This window comes from Rhineura floridana, chromosome 2 (assembly GCF_030035675.1).
Source record: "Rhineura floridana isolate rRhiFlo1 chromosome 2, rRhiFlo1.hap2, whole genome shotgun sequence".
Classification (NCBI taxonomy): domain Eukaryota; kingdom Metazoa; phylum Chordata; class Lepidosauria; order Squamata; family Rhineuridae; genus Rhineura; species Rhineura floridana.
In genome coordinates this window covers 71,977,845-72,001,238 of record NC_084481.1, presented here as the reverse complement: position 1 = coordinate 72,001,238, position 23,394 = coordinate 71,977,845, and the positions used below count along the sequence as shown (strand labels likewise).

Sequence of the window (23,394 nt, the reverse complement as noted above, 5' to 3'; positions counted from 1 at the left end):
GCTGGGTTAAAAACATGTCAGTATTAAAAAAAAATTTCCCTTTCCTCAGGGCAATTTTCTCAGGGCAAACAGGCTATCCTTGTCCATTATTGCCTGAGTTAAGCCTTTGTGTCAACAGTACTTCAGCTTCAATGGTTCATAGGTTTAAGCCATCAGCTTGACTGTCCCCCTTGCCTGAAGCTTCTTTGTAGCAGCATTTGAGGGTATTCCAGTTACTTCCAAAAGCCAGTGTAGCCTTGTGTCTGGCCTAGGCAGCAGGTGGCAGATTTAGCAAAGCAGCCTGATAGTTTTGCTATTTATCTATCTTGCTAAAAGTAACCAGATGGAGACAGGGAGGATACTGGAGACATAAATGCAGACTACAAATATACCGATAATTTGAACTGTGGCCTTGATATTTTATAGATGCTGATATAAGCCATGCTTTGTCAAAGCTGACAGAACCAGCACCTGTCCCAATCCATAAACTTTCAGTGACAAATATGGTTCACACGGCAAAGAAAAAGATTCGCAAACACAGAGGTGTAGATGAATCACCATTAAATAATGAAGTCCTCAATACTATTCTTTCGGTAAGTAAATTGCACTACATTACATTTAATGCTTTTTAAAAATAATAATTAACTTTGCATTCTCCTGTGGCCAGAGTGCCTTTGCCCAGCTTCAGCTCACAAGCTGAAGTGCGAACTGTAGCCTTTTCTGGAGAAGGTGAGCTTGGTGCGGTGCCACTGAAATATGATTTTAGAGCCCAGGAAACAGAAGTGCTCCTTCCTGTTTTCAGAGCACTAGGACCTTTTTGTAGTAGTGCCACACCAGAGAGAGATGAAGTGCTTTTGCAAGGTAAGTTTAGGCACGGGTGCCCAGTTATTTGGAGGACTGGTTCCTCCTGCCCAAACAGCACAGTGGGAGACACTTCAACAGGACAGTTTTTTTTAATTGCCCAATTATTGGGGCCTCGGGTACACAGAAGACACCTTGGGATCCAGTCCATGGGCTAGCCATCCCTGATTTAAGTGTGTAGAATCAGGATACCTAAAGTGTAATCTCTTTTTTGATTGATCCTATGCATTGCTGTCAACTGGAGAGGCACTGCTGTGTGTCCCTCTGTGCCCTGGTGAGTAGTGAGGGACTGTTACTTGTATCCAGAACTTTTCCATAAGTGCCCAGACTTCGGAACTTGCTGCCAAGAGTGTTTTGGTTATCTGCCTTTTATCATGCTTTTTATGGAATTGTTCATTGATTATTTTTTTGCCCTTGTGTTGTTTTTGTCTTTAGTCATTTTAATATGTTTGATGTAAGCTACTCTCAACACGTTTGGGTAGAAGCAGGAGTATAAATAATTTTATAAAATATCTTGTTTTCTCTATAGAAGAGTAGACAATAGCTAGGTTTTGTGATACCTGCTTTAATAGCGAGTAATTGGCTCATTTAACACCTGGGGAAAAAATCAAAAATATATTTGAAAACTGACAGTATGTATTTCTCCCCTTCAGTACTTATTCCCTGATGCTGCTGACAAATCAGCAGATGGATCTGAAGCCAGAACTAGTACTTCAGCAGGAAGCCTTCCTCCCCCAGACAATGAAGACTATGTAAGTTCAAATTGCTTATGGCAAAAATATGTACCAAATATTAATGACTTTTAATAAACAAAAAACACAATTCAAAGGCTTGAGGGATTAAATAATGTGGCTATTTTAGTTATAAAAGAATGGTTTTTCATATACAAACCCTTGAATGGAAACATTCTAAATATATTTTAAAGACTGGAGCTGTATGTGTCCTGCATTTTTTAAAAAAGAATCAGCATTCTCTCAAGGTAATGTACTAAGTAAAGATAAATTCTGCAGCTTTTATAAATTAAGGAAATTTGCATAATTTGCTTCTTTTTTTATACCTATTTCAGAAAATATTTTTTCATGCATTTTTGTTTGTTTTCATTTTCCTCCTTGTGCATAGAATCTCTACATCCAATTCAAATCTGCTCCTTCAGACAATTTAACTTACAAACTGGCCGTTTGTCTTTGTATGATCAACTTCTACCATGGTGGTGTCAAAGGAGTTGCACATCTCTGGCAGGAATTCGTCTTGGAAATGCGTTACAGATGGGAGAACAACTTCTTTATCCCAGGGTGAGTTTTATTAGTATTTATTATAATAATTTAGTTGTGGCTGTTAGTAAATAGACTGTAATTTAGGACTCCAGTGTCAGATGAGGAGTGAGCCAGATTTTTCTGCATCTCAAAGGCATTTTTGTTTGCAGCCAATCAATGTTATTTGGTAAAAGACAGTAGAGAACTGTTTACATGTTTGTTTGGTACGTTTGTGTTGACCCTTCTCCAAGGAGCTGAGAATGACATTCTAGATTAACCCTGTGAGGGAGGTTAAACTAATTAGTTGTGATGGGTCCAAGTTCAGCTTGAGGGACAGTTGTTTGACAAAGGTTTAGGGGAGTTCCTCTTGTGTATTTGCAAGCAGATCTTAAATTGCGACCTAAGACCTTAATTAAAGTTTGTTACACATTTTTACCTTGGTGCTACTCCTTTTGAAAACAACATTTTGACAATTCATTTTGCAGGAAGTACTACTTTAAAACTTTCTTTTTATGTAATAATAACATAAATGTAACTTCATGTTAGGTTAGCCAGTGGTGCACCAGATCTGAGATGTTGTTTACTGCACCAGAAACTCCAGGTAACTATTACAAAATAAGTAATATATAAGAGACAATATAATAAACTTTGTTTTTAAAAAATTATAAAACAAAGTCTCTTAGCTTTTTATTATTGTATAAGTTGTTAAAGTTGAAAAATGTATCCAAACATTACTGTATTTCTTGGGCAGCATATCAAGTTGTTACAGAGGTAGTCAGTGGGTTGTATCCAATGTTATTCATACCCATAGTGGACTGTCTGAAATTAATGGACATGGCTCACTTAGGTTCATTAACTTCAGTCAGTCTACTCTGGGTAATACTTCATTTTAATAATAGCTAAGGTTTTTTTAATAAAAAAAGTCTGCATTATTGTTATCTATAGTAATATTTGTGTAACTATTGAAGAAATTTTCTGGAGCAATCAGTGTATTTTTTAAACAATGGGTGATATCCAGTGGTGTCAGCTGTCTTGTGAAATGGACTTCCACTTGTGCAATCAGACTTGCCCTTCCTGTTCCTTCCCTTACATACCACTCACTCCAGAGTATTGATGGATCCTCGGGCACATTTGGGGGAATGTGGCGGGAGAGGAAAGGGTAGACCTGTTGCATGAGTGGAAGCCTACTTGCTTGATGTTGGACGTTGCCTGTAGGCTTGAGTCCCATGAAGGAGTGATCCAATGAAGCTGAATGTCAGGACGGAGACATTATCTTCAATATCAAAAGTAGCATGCCTCAGGGAAACGTCTGCTCTGGACTTCCCATAGGGATCTGGCTGGCCATTGTGAGAACAGAATGCTAGTCTACATAGGCCTTTCGTTTGATCCAGCAGAGCTGCTCTTATGTTCTCTTAACCAAAGAATTGTGGGCAGAACTCCATCCCTTTCCTAATCTCTGCAGTCTGCTGCACCCACCATTTTGAGGGCTGAGAGAACCTCTAGATCATTGTGAGATGTGGGGAGAGGGCTGAAATAGGAGAAGAGGGAATTGGCAGAAATATGGGAGTGATGGCATGTGAGCAGAAGTGTCTTCTGTTTGTGCAAGAGCAGGTTTGGATCTAAGCTATAGTCTCCAGGCCTTACATAAGTATTATGCAGCTTAATGGAAATACTGTCACTGTGGAAGATTGTATATATGTATCATAACAGGTTTTCAATATGCTTTCATTTCCAGATGTTGAATTGTTGCATTGAAAGAAAGAAAGCAAGGGATGAGGGGAAAAAAGTAAATAATGCTGGAAAAACAAGTGACTTGGTGGGCAAAGACTATTTCAAAGAGAGTGATAAGGAAAAAGGAGAAGTAGGAAAATCTTGGGAATCCTGGAGTGACAGTGAAGAAGAATTTTTTGAATGCCTAAGTGACGCAGAGGAGCTTAAAGGAAATGGACAAGAAAGTGGGAAGAAAGGGGTTGCAAAAGAAGGCAGCCAAGAAACTGTAGTATTAAAAGCGGAAGGTCGTCTACATCAGCATGGCAACTTGACTTTGCTTTATCCTGGAGAACCTCTCTATGTTCCAATAACACAGGTTAGTCTCAGAACTATTTCTGGTTTTCTGGCTTTTTTAAACTTGTTTTATTTGTCATACAGAGAAGGACGGATTTCAAGAAGTGATTTCACATGAACAGTTTTTACATAGCGGTTAATTTGGTTTGTAGACATGTCTTGGAAAAGCGTTTACATATATTACAGCTCACCACTTAAAATACATATGGAGGCAGGAAGTTGTGAAGTGATTTATGTGAATTAATCCTTAGGGTCTTGGACCTAGACAGCTCTGAGTACTTTCACGTTGTTATAAAATACAATTTAAGACAGTTATCCCTAGAACAAGTACCTGACTGGAGAGGCAGGACTGGGAAGACAGGGTATGATCTAACCAAAACTAAGCACTGTTAATGCCCATTGATTTTAATGAAGGGAAAAGAAGCAAATGGCTATATACAGTGCCTTGCAAAAGTAATCAGACCCCTGACCAATGCTTTCATATTACTGAATTACAAATGATACACTGTAATTTTATTCTGTCTGGTATTTTATTTTGAAACAGTAAAACTCAAAATCAATTATTGTGAGGTGACATTGGTTTTACGTTGGGAAATGTTTGTAAAAAACATAAAAAACTCAAACATGTTGCTTGCTTCTAAGTATTCAACCCCTGTGCTGTGGAAGCTTTCAGTTTACACAGATGAAAGAAATTGCCCTATCGAGGACACAGTTACCTTACCATTGGCCTCCATCTGTGACCCATTAAACTTGCTGTCACATTGTCAGGATAAAACCCCACTGTTGAAGGATCATTGGTCAGGCTGTGGATCTGAAGGAAAATGAAGACCAAAGAGCATTCCACAGAAGTGAAAGATAATGTAATACAAATACATAGATTAGGAAAACGGTACAAACTAATATCCAAGTGTTTGGATATCCCAGTGAGCACACTTGGATCAATAATCAGGAAGTGGAAGCTGCATCACACCACCCAGGCACTACCAAGAAAAGGTTGTCCCTCAAAACTCAGCACTTGAACAAGGAGAAAACTTGTGAGAGAAGCCACAGGGAGGCCAACAATCACTTTGAAGGAGCTACAGAGTTCAGTGGCTGGGAGTGGAGTAATGGTGCACCAGTCAACCATATCAAGAGGTCTGCATAACACTGGCCTATATGGGAGGGTGGCAAGAAAGAAGCCTTTACTCACAAAGTACCATCTGAAAGCATGTCTGGAGTTTGCCAGAAAGCCTTAGGTTGCCCCAGCTGTGATGTGGGAAAAGGTTTTGTGATCAGATGAGACCAAGATAGAGCTTTTTGTTGACCATTGAACTGTACTGTCACTGAGTTTATTTTTCCATCAAGTCTGCAAGTCTGGAAATCTGTAGCTAGAAGGAGTTATGTCTGGGAACGGACAGCCAAGGCCGTTGCCATGGTAGCATCAAGATAGACTGGGAGAGTTCTAGCAGCTATCTGTGTTGAGCTGAGTCTTCTGTGTCATGTCTTTGAACTGAGAACTTCTCTCCTGGGGGGGGGGGAGCAACTCTACATGTAATCTGAAAGCCTTAAGCCATAATGTCTTGTAGTAAAGACTCTTAACCTGATCTAATGCCTCTGTGATGTTTATTGCTCAACTTAACTCCAATGTAACGTATGCTGTTTCACGCAACAACGCACACACTTCAACAGGGTTATGGGCCCAGATCCACAGCGCGTTACACAAGAGTAAGTTGCTGGTCTGAACGGCAGACGGAGTTCCAGAGGGCAGCTTGATCGATTGTACCAGACAGAGGTGAGCAACATGGCTGTAAACCTGTCTGGGGGAGGCTTGCCAATGGAAAGATTGACGGAAAAGAATTATGCCAGCTGGAAGCCGAGGATGCAGGCTTTGCTGATAAGAGAGGATTTATGGGACATTATAGATGGACCCCCTCCGGCGGTACTGACCGCGGCCTGGACGCGTAGAGGTCAGAAGGCGCAAGCTTTTATACTTCTGGCTCTATCAGACTCTCAACTGTTACACGTGAGAGATGTTACAAACGCCAAACAGATGTGGGACGTGTTGGAGGCCCTACATGTGCAACAGACTGCGGGATCTAAATTGTGTTTGGCAAGGAAGCTGTACCAGATGTGCTTCACGGGTGAGTGCGAAATGAGTGAGCATCTCATGGAATTCAGGCGCCCATTTGCTGAGTTGCAGGATCGAGGCATGGAACACTCTGACCTTCAGAAGACCTATCTGATCCTGGCTTCACTCGATGGGACTTGGAATAATATGGTCATGGCTTTCGAAGCCATGCCTGACGGAGGTCTGAACGTTGCGTTTATTGAGGAAAAACTGACCCAGGAATGGCAGCGGAGACAAGAGGCGAAAAGTGCTGAGGAAAAGCAAAGAGCCAAGCTGAAAGAAGAAAGCAGCTGCAGACAGGAAAACAAGCTGGAGCAACAGTGGCTGAAATCTTGTTATGCCTGTGGGGCTCGTGGGCATCTTCAAAGAGACTGTGCAGTCAAGCGTAACTCCAGGGAAGGAGGCTTGAAGCAGGGAAGTGTGAACTTTGTTTGTAAACAGAAGTCTCAAGATTTAGGACCTGTTGACTGGCTTCTTGACAGCGGTGCAAGCCATATATTAATCAAAGACAGGAGATTGTTTTACACGTCTACCGATGAGCAGGACTTTGTTTTACTGGCGGATGGATCACGCAAGAATGTGGAAGCCCGAGGACTGGTGAGATTTGATAAACTTGGAATACTGTCAGATTGTTTGTTTGTACCAGATCTGCATCATAACATGTTGTCTGTGAGAAAACTGGTGAGTTGTGATTTTTCAGTCTTGTTTCACAAAGACCAATGTTTTGTAATGAGGGGAGATCAAGTGTGTTTGCAGGGAAGCCTTAATGATTCACAGTTTGTAATAAAGAGCAGTCAAGCAGGGTGTGCTGTGTTAAATGTTGAGGCACAGGTACATCAGGGCTGCGTCCATGAATGGCATCAAAGGCTGGGGCATGCAAATTTTGACACGATTAAGAAAACCCCAATGCATAGCGAAAACATGCGTTTGGAGGACTGTGGACAGTTAATGGATTGTGATTCTTGTCATAAAGCTAAAATGACTATTGCACCAATTAACCGGGAGGCTGAAAGAACCACAACAGCTCCCTACCAGCTAGTTCATGTTGATTTATCAGGGCCAATAAATGCTTCACGAGGAGGTGCGAGATTTTTTATGATAGTGGTCGATGATTTTACGAAATACACTCATGTTTATTTGCTTAAGCAGAAAAGTGAAGCAGAGCAGAAGCTGAAGCTGTTCATTAAGAGAATCGAAACCCAACATGGCGTCACTGTGAAAGCGATACACTCAGACCAGGGAGGGGAATTCACGAGCAAAGCATTGGGTGACTTCCTTGAGAGTAAGGGAATAAACCAGAATTTCACTGCTCCTTACAGCCCGTTTTCCAACGGGTCTGCTGAGAGAAAAAATAGGGTGCTTCAGGAAGCAATGAGAGCCATGCTGATGGATTGCAGTTTAGGGAATTCTTTCTGGGCAGAGGCGATTTTGTATGCGAATTATATTCACAACAGGGTGTTTCATAGTGCTCTTGGAATGTCTCCTTATGAGAAAATCACTGGTAGAAACCTAAAATACAACACATTCAAAAATTCGGGGCACGTTGCTGGGTCCACATTTCACAGGGAAAAAGAAGAGGCAAGCTGGCGCCCAGAGCACAGCAAGGTTTTGTTTTGGGATTTCAGAATGCATATTTCAGAGTTTGGTGCCCAGAAACACAGCAATTAATCCTGAGCAGAAGCATTAAAGTTGCAGAGAAGCCTTGGGATCAAAGGCAAACAGTCATTCTCACAGGGTCAAGTGACACACAAGCGCAAACATTTAAACCAGATCTAGACATAAAAGTGGAAGGCACACAAATTCCTCTCAGAGATGCGTTAAATGAGCTTATTTGTGGGAAACGAAGATCGAAGAAACGTAAGGCTGAGGAAATGGAGGATCCTGGGCACGCTGTGCCAAGCACAAGCACAAATGGGGGGGCAGAGAGAGCAGAAGCCCTAGTGCCTTTAAGACGTTCTACAAGATCAAACATAGGGAAACCGCCTGAAAGATTTACTGTGGGGGTAATTACCAGCCCAGGTATGCATAAACAAGTTGAAATGGATCCTGATACACTGTATTTGACTTGTGTACAGCCAAAGTTTGATTGAATAAAGTGTTAGCTAAATGTACAGAGATGTTCTGAACTGTACTGAAATGTAAACTGTATTGCAAGATGTATTGTAGAAATGAATTACAGACATGATGGGAAAAAGGGGAGATTGTTGACCATTGAACTGTACTGTCACTGAGTTTATTTTTCCATCAAGTCTGCAAGTCTGGAAATCTGTAGCTAGAAGGAGTTATGTCTGGGAACGGACAGCCAAGGCCGTTGCCATGGTAGCATCAAGATAGACTGGGAGAGTTCTAGCAGCTATCTGTGTTGAGCTGAGTCTTCTGTGTCATGTCTTTGAACTGAGAACTCTCCTGGGGGGGGGGGAGCAACTCTACATGTAATCTTAAAGCCTTAAGCCATAATGTCTTGTAGTAAAGACTCTTAACCTGATCTAATGCCTCTGCGATGTTTATTGCTCAACTTAACTCCAATGTAACGTATGCTGTTTCACGCAACAACGCACACACTTCAACACTTTTTGGCCCAAACTCAAAGCGCTATGTGTGGTGCAAACCTAACACTGCCCATACCTCAAGACACACCATCCCTACAGTGAAGTATGGTGGTGGCAGCATCATGCTGTGGGGATGCTTCTCATTAGCAGGGACTGGGCATCTTGTTAAAATTGAAGGAAGAATGGATGGAGCAAAATACAGGGAAATACTGCAAGAGAACCTGCTTCAGTCCACTAAAAAACTGAAGCTTGGGAGGAAATTCACTTTTCAGCAGGACAGTGATCCCAAGCAGAAGGCCACAGCAATGTTGGAGTGGCTCAAGAACAAAAAGGTGAATGTCCTACAGTGTCCAGTCAAAGTCCTGATCTCAATCCCATTGAGAATTTGTGGTGCTCTTTTAAAATTGCGGTCCACAAGCGACGTCCAGCCAACCTGAAGCGAATCTGCCAGAATGGGCAAAATCCCTCCGACACTATGTGCAAAGCTGGTACATACCTACCCCAAGACTTAAAGTTGTTATTGCAGTGAAAGGTGGCTCTACCAAATCTTAATGCGTCGGGGGTTAAATACTTATGCAAGCAACATGTTTCAGTTTTTTATGTTTCTTACAAATATATCCCAACATAAAACCAATGTCACCTTACAATAGTTGATTTTGAGTTTCAGTGTTTCAAAATAAAATATCATACAGAACGAAATTACAATATACCATTTGTAATTCAGTAATATGAGACCATTGGTCAGGGGTCTGATTACTTTTGGAAGGCACTGTATATAGCCATTGAAATTGGTGGGGTCTATAAATTGCTGTGTGAAATAGTAAAGTGTCTCTATTTTGTCTCTCTCTCTCCCTAGACATTTGAGTGTGTGTGTATATATTTTTTCTGTCCTAAAATTACTAACACCGATTACAAGATGAAGCTGTTATAATTAACCTTATGACAATGCATTTTAAAAATGTTGTTTGAGATGGACAGCTGTAGAAACTTGTGAACGGGTTTTATCCTTTTAGAAGTAACTACAGGGAAGGAAGAAATCTGCCACCACTATGCAGTTCTCGGTTTCTCCAGAATAGTAGTGGCAGGTTTCTCCTGCAAAAGTGACGTGACTTTTAAAGCCAGACCATTTGTCCATCTAGCTCAGTATAAGCCTGCCTCCTCCTTAAGTTTAACAGTAAGGTACATAGAAGGTTTTGTTGAACAACCATTTCCTGTTATTTCCAAACTGGGAAACTGGTTTAATCTCTGACTACAGAGAAGTCAAACCACAGTTTGATCCAGGCAGACAGATTAAAGTTTTTCCTGAATTGAATTGTGAGAGATAACTCCTGGAACTGATGAAATGTTGTTTAGTCTTAGTTTATCTCAGGGAGAGATACCAAACATGAAGAAAATTCACCATATTCACTTCTGCTCTCTTTGTACTCTTGTACTTTTCAGGAACCAGCTCCTATGACTGAAGATCTACTAGAAGAACAGTCTGAAGTATTGGCTAAACTGGGAACATCAGCAGAAGGAGCCCATCTTCGAGCACGCATGCAGAGTGCCTGTTTGCTTTCCGATATGGAATCTTTCAAGGTGGATGCAGATTTCTGAATTCCATGGGATTGTCTTAGTTATTAATACAAACACTCCAGTCACTCCAAAATGGCAATTAGCAGAATGTCTCCCAGTAACTTCTTTCAGCCAGTGCTTTCCTTCCATTTTACTTGATTGTGTGACTACCAACTTCACTCTATGTATTTGTGGTTAAAAATTCATTTTCCTGATTTTTATAGTGTTTTAATTTACTTGGTGTTTATCTCCGATTATGTGTTCATTGACTCATTGCCAGTCACTTGATGCAAAATCAGCTGACTCTGTTTTGAAATAGTAGATAGTCAGAGGTTCTGTAAATACTTCATACTTTCAGAATTACTCTTTTTAAAAACAACTGTGACAGAATTGTGATTTTTCCCTATATCAGAAAAGCATATTTAAGGTGAGGATAGCTTACTCATATTGAAGTTAATCCTGTGGACATATTAATTGGTTTTGAAGTTTACTGCTTTGGAATTTTTGTACATATAATGGTGAATAAGGTTAATTCATTTAGCCTCATGAAGTATTTGAGTGTGTCTTACAATTTTTTTAACTTATGTATTCTCTCCATAATTGTATAGTGTGGTTTTATGAGCTAAGTGTGTGACAACATAGGGTATTCTATCCAGGCATGCTTTTTCAAGCATACGCATAAAGTTCTGTGCTGTTAGAGGGTGGAATTCTGCCTGTGTTGGTTTTTCAAAGTGTTTGCATGGATTGGTTTACAATATCTCTGTGAGTTACTTTAATTAGCGAGGGAGGAAAAGGGGCAAAGTTTCCATATTCTCCATATATGTCCAGGGCATTAAGTCTTAGGACCACTTCTCATCTATCTTTTGTATTAATTTATAAAGCACCTAAGCTTCATAGATTCTGTACAAACATTAAAAAATATTTTGGTAGAGAGGTCAGGTTACAAAATATGTACCATGGCAGGTAAAATTCAAAATAGAATGAGGGCTGGTATAAAAGTTTTTTAAATAAGTAAGGTTCATTCACCTCTACAAATTATTCCTTTTCCTTCCAGAATATCAGAGGTAGGAGTCTGGCCCTTCCTACCTTGTTTCTGTTTATTTTAAAGGAGAAAGTGATGTTAATGCATTTTGTATCTGGGTATCTCTGCCTGATTATCAAGTACAGCATGAGACACTACTCTTCAATCTACAGTGTAGAATGTGGAGTGTCTAGCATGTAGGACCACTTAAGGTATTACAATATAATTGCATTCTGTATTCACACTGTAAAAATTAGAGTGTGGAGTTAGCTACTAAATTACCAGAGATTTAAAAAAAAATATTCCTCTCGTTGGAAAAATCAGACACAAGGGGATCGTGTCACTAGGAATTCTTAACAGTAAAAATTCATGCCTGGCTTTTCTGACAAGTTAACAATTTTAATTTCTGGATGTGTATATATATGTATTTTTTTAAAAGAAGCAAGTATTGAAATGCAGTACCATAGACACCCCTATGCCACTTGTACCTCATTCACCTAATAGGTTTTGCTTTGGGAAGTATGTGAAAAAATAATCACGTTCTGGTTTTGCCCTCTCCCCCTTTGTTCCAGGCTGCCAATCCTGGTTGTTGTTTGGAGGATTTTGTGAGATGGTATTCCCCTCGGGATTACGTAGAAGAAGAAATTGTGGATGAAAAAGGGGATGTAGTCATCAAGGGTGAACTGAGTGCTCGAATGAAGATTCCAAGCAACATGTGGGTTGAAGCATGGGAGACAGCAAAGCCAATTCCCGCAAGGAGGCAGAGGCGACTCTTTGATGACACTCGTGAAGCAGAGAAGGTAAGAGGACTAAGCTGTGTAGACATTGATATTCAATGTATATTACACTAATAATGATACTGCCCACTTGCAAGTGTACTTTGTTTTTTTTGGCTGTACTGAATGCAGTTTCCTTCTTGAAATATAATCCGGTAGAATTGCCGTTTTGTTTGTGGAAACAAGTGAACAAAATCATCCAAACGCACTTTGTTACTTTAGAGATCAGCAACACTTTAAGAGTTATAAGCACTTTGTGAATGAAGCCTCTTGGTTTTTACTTGGCAGCAATTGTAGTTCTTCCTTCCAGCTGTCCACTTTCTGGCCAGTTCCAAATACCTTCCATTCTTTCTTCCAGTATTCAGCTTTGTTTCCTAACACCCCCCATCCCAAAATTGCAATTGACTATTTGAAAGCACTTCCTTATTGCCTCATGTATTTGGGGTTGTCCTCTTAGTAGCTTCCAAAAGCTGTTGGCTCATGACATTTTTTTTTCTACTGTTGCATTCTATTCATTGTTTTTGCTGAGTTTAGTCACTTTCAGATCACTTGACTTCTATTTTGCTAGATTCAGAGGTTGAAGTTCCACAAAGAACAAATCTTCTATAGTCCTAATCCCTTGAAGGTCTGCAAAAAGTTTTCTCCTGAATTTATGGACATTTTTTTGAAGGCCGTGAAGTATAACTGTAGAAGACTGATTCTCCTACCTTAGTTGCCATTATATGTATACTGTGGAGGAATTCACTTGAAGGCTTTTACAACTGAAGCAGATTTCAAATTTATTCAAAGCATGCAGCTCTGGAGAGCCAAGCAGAAAACTGCAATTGACTCTCCTCTCTGCAAAATGGCGCAGGCCTTTATAGTTTTTCAAAAAACAAAGACTTCAGCAGATGAAACTCTCACATTTCGAGCATGCGTAATACACATGAAATTCTTTTAGTTCAAAGCATTCTAATTATCTATAATTGCTAGGACAGGTTGTTAAGGAGTACAGGCCATGTTGCTAAGGGAGTACTTGCTAACTAGAGTTGTAACACTTTGAAGCTGATTATGTCATAAACAAGATATTTCAAGGACATGCAAGCAACTAAAAAGACATTTTGCTTAGCTAACTGTTCTATCAGTTGCTTTCCCACATTCTACACTTTCCAGACACAGACAGAACCAATATTTTCAGATATCCAGAATCCTCTATATTCTGGTTATTTTACTTCCACAGTACTTCAAATATTGGAGAGATGGTGAAGTCCATTGTGTAGAATCAAGGTGATCAAATGTTAATGACAAAATTATAGTTGTGATGTAATCCTTTTATCATAACTTCAGGTGCTGCACTATTTAGCAGTTCAGAAACCAGCAGATCTTGCAAGGCACCTTCTGCCTTGTGTCATCCATGCAGCTGTACTCAAGGTAAAGGAAGAAGGTAAATAACACTTGTTAAGCAATGCAGTATTCTTGGATTTAAGGTAGAATTATTATTACAATATACTTCATTCATGTTTTAACAACAGAATCAGTAGAAGATATTTCTTCAGTAAAGAAGATAATTAAGCAGATAATCACCCACTCCAGTAAAGTTCTCCGGTTTCCAAACCCAGAGGACAAAAAATTAGAAGTAAGGAGTTTTCTTTCCTTAATTAAGTTTTGGGGATTAATTTTTTTAAAGTGTGGCATGCCACAGAATGGCAAGTATTTTCTCTTCACACACAGGAAATCATTAGTCAGATTATGAATGTTGAAGCCACTATTGCCCGGGCAAGGTCACTGAAAGCAAAATTTGGGGTAGATAAATGTGAACAAGAAGTAGAACGCAAAGATCTAGAAAAGTGAGTATTACTGAATTCATTATGTTCGGCTTGTGCAAGTGAGTTCCATCATAACCCCCCCCCCTTCTTGCTTCCACTTGTTACCTCCGAGAACAAAGCTGTTTCAGACTTATATGTTACATTTTTCATGCATTCTGGTGTTTGGACAGGTATTGATGTATGTTAGCATGGCTAGTTCATTTACACTTGGGTATATTCTAAAATAAGGAAACATGCCACACAGTGAGCCACAAATATAAATGGTTTTTGTGATACATATTCAATGTAGTTTCAAGTTGGTTGAGTCACTGATTAGGAGGAATCATGAAGTTTTGCTGACATAACTGTTAATCATGGGGAAGGATGGCAGAAGAATTTGTGCATGAGAGAGCAAGGTACTGTGGAGGAAGTGCTCAATCCAGGGTCAGATTTGCACATGCATATTCAACACTTGATGACGGTAGTGTCAAGTGCTTTCATATCCCCCCAAACAACTTTCAATGGATTTGGTTTGCATAACTAATTCTACTGCCAGTCATCCAGAGTTGTGCAATTAAGAGAAGCAATGTATACTCATGCACAAATCGGCCTTAAGCTAGATATCTTGAACTTTATATGTGAATGGCTGAGTACCTTCAATGCTGGTACCAATATGGAATAGATTTTGAAATAGGGTTGCTTCTTCAAAAACAGAAAAACTGACTTATTATGCTTACTTTTCTCCCTTTTACTGTCAGATTTGTGAATTCTTTTCTGGAACAGCCAGAAGTATCCGTCATGGGAGCTGGAAGAGGACCTGCTGGTACTATAATTCACAAGCTTTTTGTGAACGCACAACGTGTAAGATGGCCTTTTAACATCTCTAATATAGAGCTTGTAAGATTACTCTCTGTTCAAAATGTCAGGCTTTGAAAGTGCCTTCTTTTATAAGGATAATCTGGCTATATTAAGCATCAAGCTCAATGGAAAAATAATAATACTTGATAAAGCACAGATTTTAGATCAGTGTGTTCCTTCCAGGGCAGTTCTTTTATGAAACAATTTCAGGCATATTGTTGCACAGTAATATATGCAAGGTCTATTTGTACTGAAGCAAACTGATTTTAATGAAGTAGCACAGTTTTTAGGTTGCAACAACAAAATCAGGTTTTCATTTCATAATAGCTAGCAGTAAATGATTACCTCCATTAAAACAAATGAGACAGGTACTGCATGTGGAGCTCCTGTGCCCATCAATTGCTAGATTAGGACAAGTACGGAAAGCTACATCTGCTCAGTGGGTAAAAATATGGATTGGGCTGGTATATTGATTAAATTGATCATAGTCTCTGTACCAATTTGTATCAGTGTGTTCTGTGTTTGTTTTGTGTTCTGAATGTTTATCCCAGTAGCTCTTGACAGCAACCTATACTTAGAGGGCCATCTGCCTTTTAAAACAAGACAATTCTGAAACCTCTCTCTTAACCCCATGTGAGTCATCTCTGACTTGCCTTTCTTTATCTTTTATCACTGATTCTCTTCCTTATCCAGCTGACTGAATCTTCTGAGGAGGTAACTAGATTTTTCCAATTTTCTAGTCATCTGCCTAACATGTAGGTGCATAGGCATGAATGCTCCAATAGTGCAGCTGCTTGATTTGACTACTGATCACTTGCATATTCAACTTCAAACAAGGTTTTCCAAAGTCACAAGCTTTGAAACCAGTAGGTTGTGAAGAAATTTGTGATTGAAAAACTGGAGCTTTAAGTGGACCTCTAATCAGAAGCTATTAGAAGCTTAAGACCTCCCAGAGCATTGCCTTATTTGGTAATCTGGCAAGGACGAAGCATCAAACTGTTGCAGAAACATTTAGCTTTGATGCAGAAAGTTTAGTTTTTGCTGCTTTAATACTATCTTAGTTATGAAGTAGCTGTAAACTAAGTTGTCCAATCACTTTGCAAGAAAGTCAAATTTATTTGACTTAGACTCTGAGGAAAAGACAGAAGCTATTTGTGACATAGGGCAGGACTCTGAATGGCAGGACCGTTGTTGATTTTGAAACAGGGAGTTGTCATAGCTTGGTGAGAGAGCACATACTTTGTATGCATTAAAGTCCCAGATACATCATCTCCATTCAGCAATCTAAGATAGCTAAAAAGGATCACTGCTAGTTATAGATGGACTAATGGCCTGACTCATTAGGTCATGTCATGTGAAAATATATCAAGCCATGGTTAATATTGGTTTTTTTTACATAAAGAAGCAATGAACAATTGAAAGCAAAGCTCCTGTAGTCATGTGCCGGAACCACATTATTGCAATGTTTGCAAACTAACATCTCATGTTTTCTGTTTTGGAGACCAGTCTGAAGCAGTTGAAGGTCTACTTCAGGAACCTGGCTGAGAGAGAGTGGTCTGTGGTCTGCTGCAGTGGGTGGCCTAAAGGGCTGTATGTTTCATGTTTGTAGACCAGGATTGGTAGTTTGTAGAAGCACAAACTCAAAAGCACACATTCATTTTTAATCTCAGCATTAGAAATCTGCTGCACATGGTGCTATCATTGTCATGCTCATTTATTCTTTTTATATATCTGTGTGTATCATGCTACTTCTAAATGTTTAAGTCTCACTCTATGGTCCTTATGTCTGAATTATCCCATACAGTATGGGGATATGAAGCAAACAAATGTCTCCATGGTGAGGATTCTGTATTTCTTTTAGGTTGCCACAATTATGCCCCTTGATGAAGAACTAAAGAGGTCTGGCTCTTTGGATGAGAAACGTTTCAACTCTGGAATAACTACAGATTTTCCATTGCCTGCGGGGCGTGAGGTTATTTTGCGCACGACTGTCCCACGGCCTGCCCCTTACTCAAAACCTCTGCCTCAGCGCATGTATAGTGTCTTTACAAAAGAGGACTTCCGACTTGCTGGTGCCTTCTCATCTGATACAACATTCTTCTGATATCACCACCTAGTTCACTTACCTTGCATCTCTGCTGGTGCAATGGTATTTCCATGAACGTGTATGCTGAGGTACAGCTGAAGATAATAAATTTAGTGATCAAGAATAATGTTCTTACAGCCTAGTCATTCAAAAGCAATGCTTAGTGCCAAACAACTGTCTCATGAGATGTATATAGAATTTTAGAGTAATTATTTCTTTGGAAACCCATATCTACATGTATGCATCAAAGGGCTTCTGTGGAATGTTGGAAACAGGACTGCTGATCTTCAGTTACAAATCCATTCCTGTTGAGTAAGCTGCTTACAATGATGATGGAAATATCAGAACTGTACATTAAGTGTAAAAGCAAATTTGGTGATAGTTGTTGAATTCTACAGCCTTGTGTGAAAGTTTACTTTGCTTATCTGCAACCTGACCATCAGGTGTAATGCCACCATGGGTTGGTTCAAACTTTGTTTAAAACTACATATTCTATGCATAATAAAATGCAACTCATTTGTGGGTCAAAATGGCTGTGTATCTTAATAAAGAACAGGTGGACCAAAATTTAAGCTATCCTGCATCATAAGTATGATTAAAAAGTGGTAGATTACTTACTGTATAGTACATATACCACCAGCATTCTTGTCATTGGATGAACTGTACTGAAACCCTGTAGCTCACTGGCTTTCAGTTCTAAAATACTATTATGCTGTTTGTTTATAAGTTGTTAGAAAAAGTAAAGGATTATTTCAATGCATTGGTTCTATATTCTTGTAAAGCAAGAATGTCAAGGTTTGACTCTTCAATTTGCCACTGTCTTAGAATCTTCATTAATACAATTTTAATACACAACTAAGGCTGCAATCCTAATCCTACTCACCTTGCGGTAAGTCCAGTTGAATTCAATAGGATTTATTGAGTAAATATGGTTAGGATTGTGCTGTTAAGAAAAGCAGTTCAACAAAAGGTGGCTGATGATAGGGCCAAGCCTTGACTTGAGATCAGGAAGCAGTTTGATTCCAAATAGAGTCTACAGCAGCAATTGAGTACTCAATATTTGTTAAAAAACCCTTCTGCTATACTACTACTGTAGTTGTGATCTTAAGTAACAAACTTCACTATATGTGCAAATATGGCATGCTAGTTATCCCTTAATCGCGTCTTCTCAAAATAGCAAAATACATTATTTGCCCTTTTATGTTCTGAGCATGCATTCTTAAAGTTCAAAGCTGTATAGCAGCTGTTTAAGACAGGATAGAGAGATTAAACTATAGCTAAATAACAAAAGAAAAAACTTACCCTTCATAAGATACAAACTACTAATATGGTTTTGGGAACAATGGTTATTTAATTTTTATTGGTCTAATTGTCAAATCAAATTTAGTTCAATTAAGAAAAAGTACAAAACTTTTAAATTCAGAAGAACCTCCCAAGATTTCATGGAGTGGTATGTGAATTTATTTATGTATGTCTAGTTTTCCAACATTTATGTGACATTAAGAATTCTAGCCTTAGTAAAAGTTGGGTAAAAGATACATACACACGATGAATGAACCTAACAGTGGGATTTTCAATCAAAAATTAACCTGTTAAAGTATATATCAGTTAGTTAGCTATGCATAAGCCTCATAATTTCACAAAGAAATTGGTAATATCAGATCCATATTTTGAAGCGATACATTGTCTCTTCATTTGGCTTCTTTCCTTGGCTTGCTTTGCTGTTCGCTGAAAATAAAGCAGTGCAATAAATTAGACAAAATGAATTTCACAGCATGGCATACAGAGAAATTGGCATCAGGGACTATTGCACTGCCACAGCATCCGGTCTAGATGGTATGGCTTGATAACTGAGGTAACGTTTAAGGTGGTTTAATAGGATATCACCTACCTGAATCACTGAAATGGTTTGCATCATAAAGCAAATCACCTCAGAGGAATGCAGATTAAGTTTCAGGCTGAGCAGAGTAATTATTTGCTGGGCAAATGAGAGACTTTTCTAAGTTCAAGAAATACACAATTTCTTGTAGAAAAATTGGATGGTGGTGAAAATGTGATAGGTCTACAGAGGATGTTGTAAGTGTTGTACTGATATGCTGTGTACTCACCTCCTTGTGACAAACTGTACATAGCGTCTGAAGATTTTCTAGAGAACACTGTCCTCCCCCCCTGTAGACTGGCTTGATATGATCCACTTGCCAGAAGTGACCTTCAGTTGGGTTCAGTATAATTTCATTTAGCTGCAGTTAGACAGGACACGAGGATAAGCTACTAAATCTTTACCAGTCAACACATTAGTTACATTTAAACCACTTGTTTCCCAGTTTGGGAATGTGCTGTCTACATGCCCGTCTTCTCATGCATTGGCTTAATGCGACACTTCTTGGTTAGCCAAAACAGGATTGCAATCCTGGTTTGAAGACACCACTCAAACTACAGTATGCCAGTGTAGGTGTATTGGTGAATAGTTGTTCTGTTAAGCTAGAGCCATGAAAAAAATGACAATGGAGCATGAGAAGACAGCTTGTTTGCAATCCTCCCAAAGATCTGGTAACATGACTTCTGAATGTAACCAATAACTCCATCAGGCACAGACATGCGATGGATACTATTTATTTATTCAATTTATATCCCACACTTCCTCCTTCACAGCACAATATAACTCTTTAAAAAGCATTCCAAAAACAGTTAAAATATTTAACCAGTTAACATTAAATGTTAAGGTTGCCAGGAACAGTGCCTTTGAGTCATCAAATGCTGAGTAAACAAATGAAATTCAATAATGAGGGAGACAACCTCACTAGAGAGTGCATTCCACAAATGGAACCACCACTGAAAAGGACCTCTCACAGGTCAATGCCAACCAGGTAGCCCCAAGTGGAGGCACCACTACCTAGGCCTACCTGTCAATCATAGGGGCTGAGATGGTTGACATTAGGGAAGGGTGTTTTTTTTAAAGTACTTGGTTCCCAAGCCGTTTAGGGCTTTATATGATAGTACTACCATCTTGAATTTGGCCTGGTAGCTGATGGCAGCCAGTACAGCATTTTCATGACGGGTGACATGTGTCTCATTAAGCTGCTCCACTTACCAGCCCAGCAGCCACATTCTCCACTAGTTGCAGCCTCTGGATGATCTTCAAGGGCTGCCCCACATATAGTGCATTACAATAGTCCAGAAGAACATGGAGCATGGACAACTGAGGCCAGGCTATCCTGATCTAGGAACAGCCAGGGCTGGCAAATCAGCCTAAGCTGGACTTATGTGCCCCTAGCCAAGAAGCCATTTGAGACTCCAGTGTCAAGTTGGAATCCAGGACTACTCCCAGACAATAACCCTGTTCCTTCAGGGCAAGTGCAACCCCTCCCAGAACAGGTCGTACACCTGGGAACCACTCACCCTCAGGACGTCTGTCTAATCAGGCTTCTTATCAGGCTTCAGCCTCAGGTTATTAGCCCCCCCTCCAGACACCTGTCCATCACCTTCTCATCCTCTCTTGATTCTGATGGAATGGAGAGAGCTGTGTGCCATCACCGTACTGATGATGCCACACTCAAAATCCCCAGTTAACAGCTCCCAATGGTTTTATATTAAATAGCATAGGAGACAGAATGGATCCTTGTGGGACCCAATAGCCCCAAAACCATTAAGCTGGGCAACAATCTAGTACTATTTTCTGGTAGTGACCCTGCAGGTAGAAGTAGAACCACTGTAATACAGTACTCCCACTTCCTTGAAATCACTCCAGAAGAACACTGTGGTCAATGGTGTCAAAAGCTGCTGAGAGGTCAAGGAGAACCAATAGGGTTATATTCCCCCCGCCTTCCCAATAGAGTTCATTGACCAGGCTAGATTGGCTCTGCTGTTTCTAGATTAGATAAGAGGCAAATGAGAAGTTAGTAATAAAGTGTCAAATTCAGGTGATATTCTATAGCATCTTTTGAGATTGATTCTCTTATATGTAGTGCCAAACCATAACCATAAAACAAGCCATGGTTTGTAACAACAAGTGGCTCCACAGTATAATTTCTTGGAAGAAAATGGATGACAGACTGTTGGGCTGGGTTTGTGCGTTCAAACAAACTATAGTTAGGCCATGCAAATGCCGGCTTCGTGTTATGTGCTAAGCATACTTTAGCAAGTCTCAAAGAATTATAAGCCCTCACCCATCTTTCAAAGGAGGATGTGATTATAGAACATAGTATGGTCACAGCTCACAGGTGGAGCTGATCCCCACCAAAAGCAGGGCCTTCAGTCAATCCAAGTCCCACTTTTGGCAGGGGTCTTTGCAACTGTGGTTTGAATTCATGCCATAGTTGAGAAAATTCTTCCTTTGAAGTGGAATCATGTCAAGTGACTGCAAGGTGGGTGGCCTCATACACTTATCAGAAGTGGCCAGTGGAGGTTGTGCTGGATCCAGCTCCCTACCCTTGACCTAGAGAATGATAACTGATTCAACAGCATGTTTTACCTGTGTTAAAGGAAGCTTGGACATCCAAGAGCTCTCCAGAAGACTTTTACGGTGATTCTTTGGGGCATCTCTGACACAGAGGTAGAGTTCCTGGGCATTTAGACTACACATCTGACAAACCCCATGTTCTATCTCAAATACTTTAGTTCTCAAGTAACTTTGGCTAGTGCGGAAGAAGAAGTCATCCTGGCACTTATGAGAACAGAACCGTGTGTCCCAGGCAGTTGAGATGGACTTCTGGTCAATCTGGACTGTCGGCTTTTGGCAGTTGAGACAAAATGGATTCCCTTCATTATCTACAGCCTGCAAGTAGCCTTTGCCTAAGGTAGCCTCCTCAACAGAATCAACCTGACTGGAGTCTGATCTGAGGACCTGGCAATTCCCATCTTCTGAAGCCAACCTAAGATAAAGATAAAGAGGGAGCAGTTACTTTCGCATCAAAATTGTTTCCCTGTGCATTTTATTTAGTTTAAAGCATTTCTATTGACCCTTCAGTTTCCAGGTGAGCTTGCATAATAAAAATGTAAATACAAGAAAAAAACAAAAATGACTAAAACAGCAAAAGACCCAACAATGTAAGTTATTTTTGAGCAGTATATCATAACCAGAATTAAGAAACCTGGGATAATAAATAAGTCTCCATCTGGCACTGGAGATATCAGAACAGGTGCCCAGCAGGCCTCCCTGAGAAAGCCTTATGAACATGGGGCACCACAAGCAAGAAGACCGTCTCCCTCAGATGGCAGGGCTACCCCAAGGATCGCAAAGAAAAGTTTATTTATTAAATGTTTATCCCACCCTTCCTCAGAGGAGCCCAGGGCAGTAAACCACAAGAAATAAAACAATAAAATAATTTCAAACAACAATTCCAGTGCAGATGCAGACTAGTACAGGCGCACTGATGTGGGCATAGGTATTCCTTCAGGTACCAAGGTCCTGTGTCATGTAGGGTCTGAATGTAGACACCAGCACTTCAGGCTCAGAAACAGATCAGGAATCAGTAGAGGTCTTTAAGCACTAGCAAGGGGAAGTCTTCTAACTCAGTGGTAGAGTGTTTGATTTGGATGTGAAAGCTCCTGGATTCAATCCCCAGCATCTCCAGGTAGGGCTGGTAGAGACCCCTGCCTGAAACTCTAGAGAGCTGCTGCCAGTCAGTGTCAACAATACTGGCCAAAAGAGACCAATTGTCTGACTTACTATAATGCAGCTTCTTATGTTCCCAGAATATGATCCCAATCAGTCCTAGTTAGTAACCTGTGTTTTCCACCACCTGCAATTCCTGGGCTGTCTTCTGGAGGTTAGCAGAACCCAGATGACCATGGCAAGGATCTCTGTCCAGGAGAGGCCACAGACAAGCACAGAAGCCTTAGCTGCTGAAACACTTCATGAATCATGCCACAGATGCCATCTGAATTCCTAGCAAGAAATCTAGATCAGTAAGCAGACATACCTTTTAAGGGGAGTACAATGGCATTCAGAATACCACCATCCTGAACCACCCACCAAAAGTACCTCCATTTTGTTGGGATTCAGCTTCAATTTATTGGCCCCCCTTTAACATTTCCACCTCAGCTGAATCAGATATAAATGAAACATACTGATGACACCTCACTCCAAATTCCTGGATGATGTAACTCAGTGGTTTCTTATAGATGTTAAAAAGCATGGGAGACAAGACTGAACCATGCAAGGGCCTCATAGCATAAATGGCACACAGCTGATCAGTAGTCCCTCAGATCTTCCAAGCAGAAATGGAACCAGAAAAACAGGTATGGACTCTTAAGAGAAATTTCAGGGCTTCAGAATTCTCAAATGATGAGAGCAAATTTTGCAAAGTTAGGAAAATAAGCAGAAATATATTCACTATGCATATTTTGTTTAGGGCACCCACTGTGTTTTACATTCCTCTGTGCAGAATTTGGTTTAATTTTTTTTTAAAATCTCTTTACATTGTAAAGGAGTCCTTTTCCTTTACAATGAAGAAAGATGAAGTGACATAATTTAAGTGAAACAATTTTCCAGCAAATTTAA

General features: G+C 40.0%; 2 protein-coding genes across 7 annotated transcripts in view; one reads left to right on the top strand and one right to left on the bottom strand.

Moving 5' to 3' along the window:
* RAB3GAP1 (RAB3 GTPase activating protein catalytic subunit 1) overlaps positions 1-17,652 on the top strand; it is a 34,432-nt gene extending 16,780 nt beyond the window's left edge. The window contains exons 13-24 of one of the 2 annotated variants that reach the window (XM_061608926.1): positions 406-572; positions 1,494-1,592; positions 1,960-2,132; positions 2,640-2,694; positions 3,829-4,179; positions 10,254-10,391; positions 11,961-12,188; positions 13,491-13,587; positions 13,676-13,779; positions 13,875-13,990; positions 14,707-14,809; positions 16,668-17,652. In XM_061608926.1, the coding sequence (XP_061464910.1) occupies positions 406-572; positions 1,494-1,592; positions 1,960-2,132; positions 2,640-2,694; positions 3,829-4,179; positions 10,254-10,391; positions 11,961-12,188; positions 13,491-13,587; positions 13,676-13,779; positions 13,875-13,990; positions 14,707-14,809; positions 16,668-16,910 (1,874 nt within the window). In that variant the 3' untranslated portion in view covers positions 16,911-17,652. Of the gene's footprint in view, positions 1-405; positions 573-1,493; positions 1,593-1,959; positions 2,133-2,639; positions 2,695-3,828; positions 4,180-10,253; positions 10,392-11,960; positions 12,189-13,490; positions 13,588-13,675; positions 13,780-13,874; positions 13,991-14,706; positions 14,810-16,667 lie in introns of those variants that run through there. The other variant, XM_061608927.1, reaches the window with a different exon arrangement.
* A 678-nt stretch (positions 17,653-18,330) lies between these two features.
* The window catches only part of ZRANB3 (zinc finger RANBP2-type containing 3), a 72,412-nt gene continuing 67,348 nt past the window's right edge, over positions 18,331-23,394 (bottom strand). For all 5 annotated transcript variants that reach the window (XM_061608921.1, XM_061608924.1, XM_061608923.1 and 2 more), the window contains 3 exons: positions 21,364-21,763; positions 19,001-19,132; positions 18,331-18,620 (listed from right to left, as the gene is read on the bottom strand). In XM_061608921.1, the coding sequence (XP_061464905.1) occupies positions 18,522-18,620; positions 19,001-19,132; positions 21,364-21,763 (631 nt within the window). In that variant the 3' untranslated portion in view covers positions 18,331-18,521. The remainder of the gene's footprint in view (positions 18,621-19,000; positions 19,133-21,363; positions 21,764-23,394) is intronic.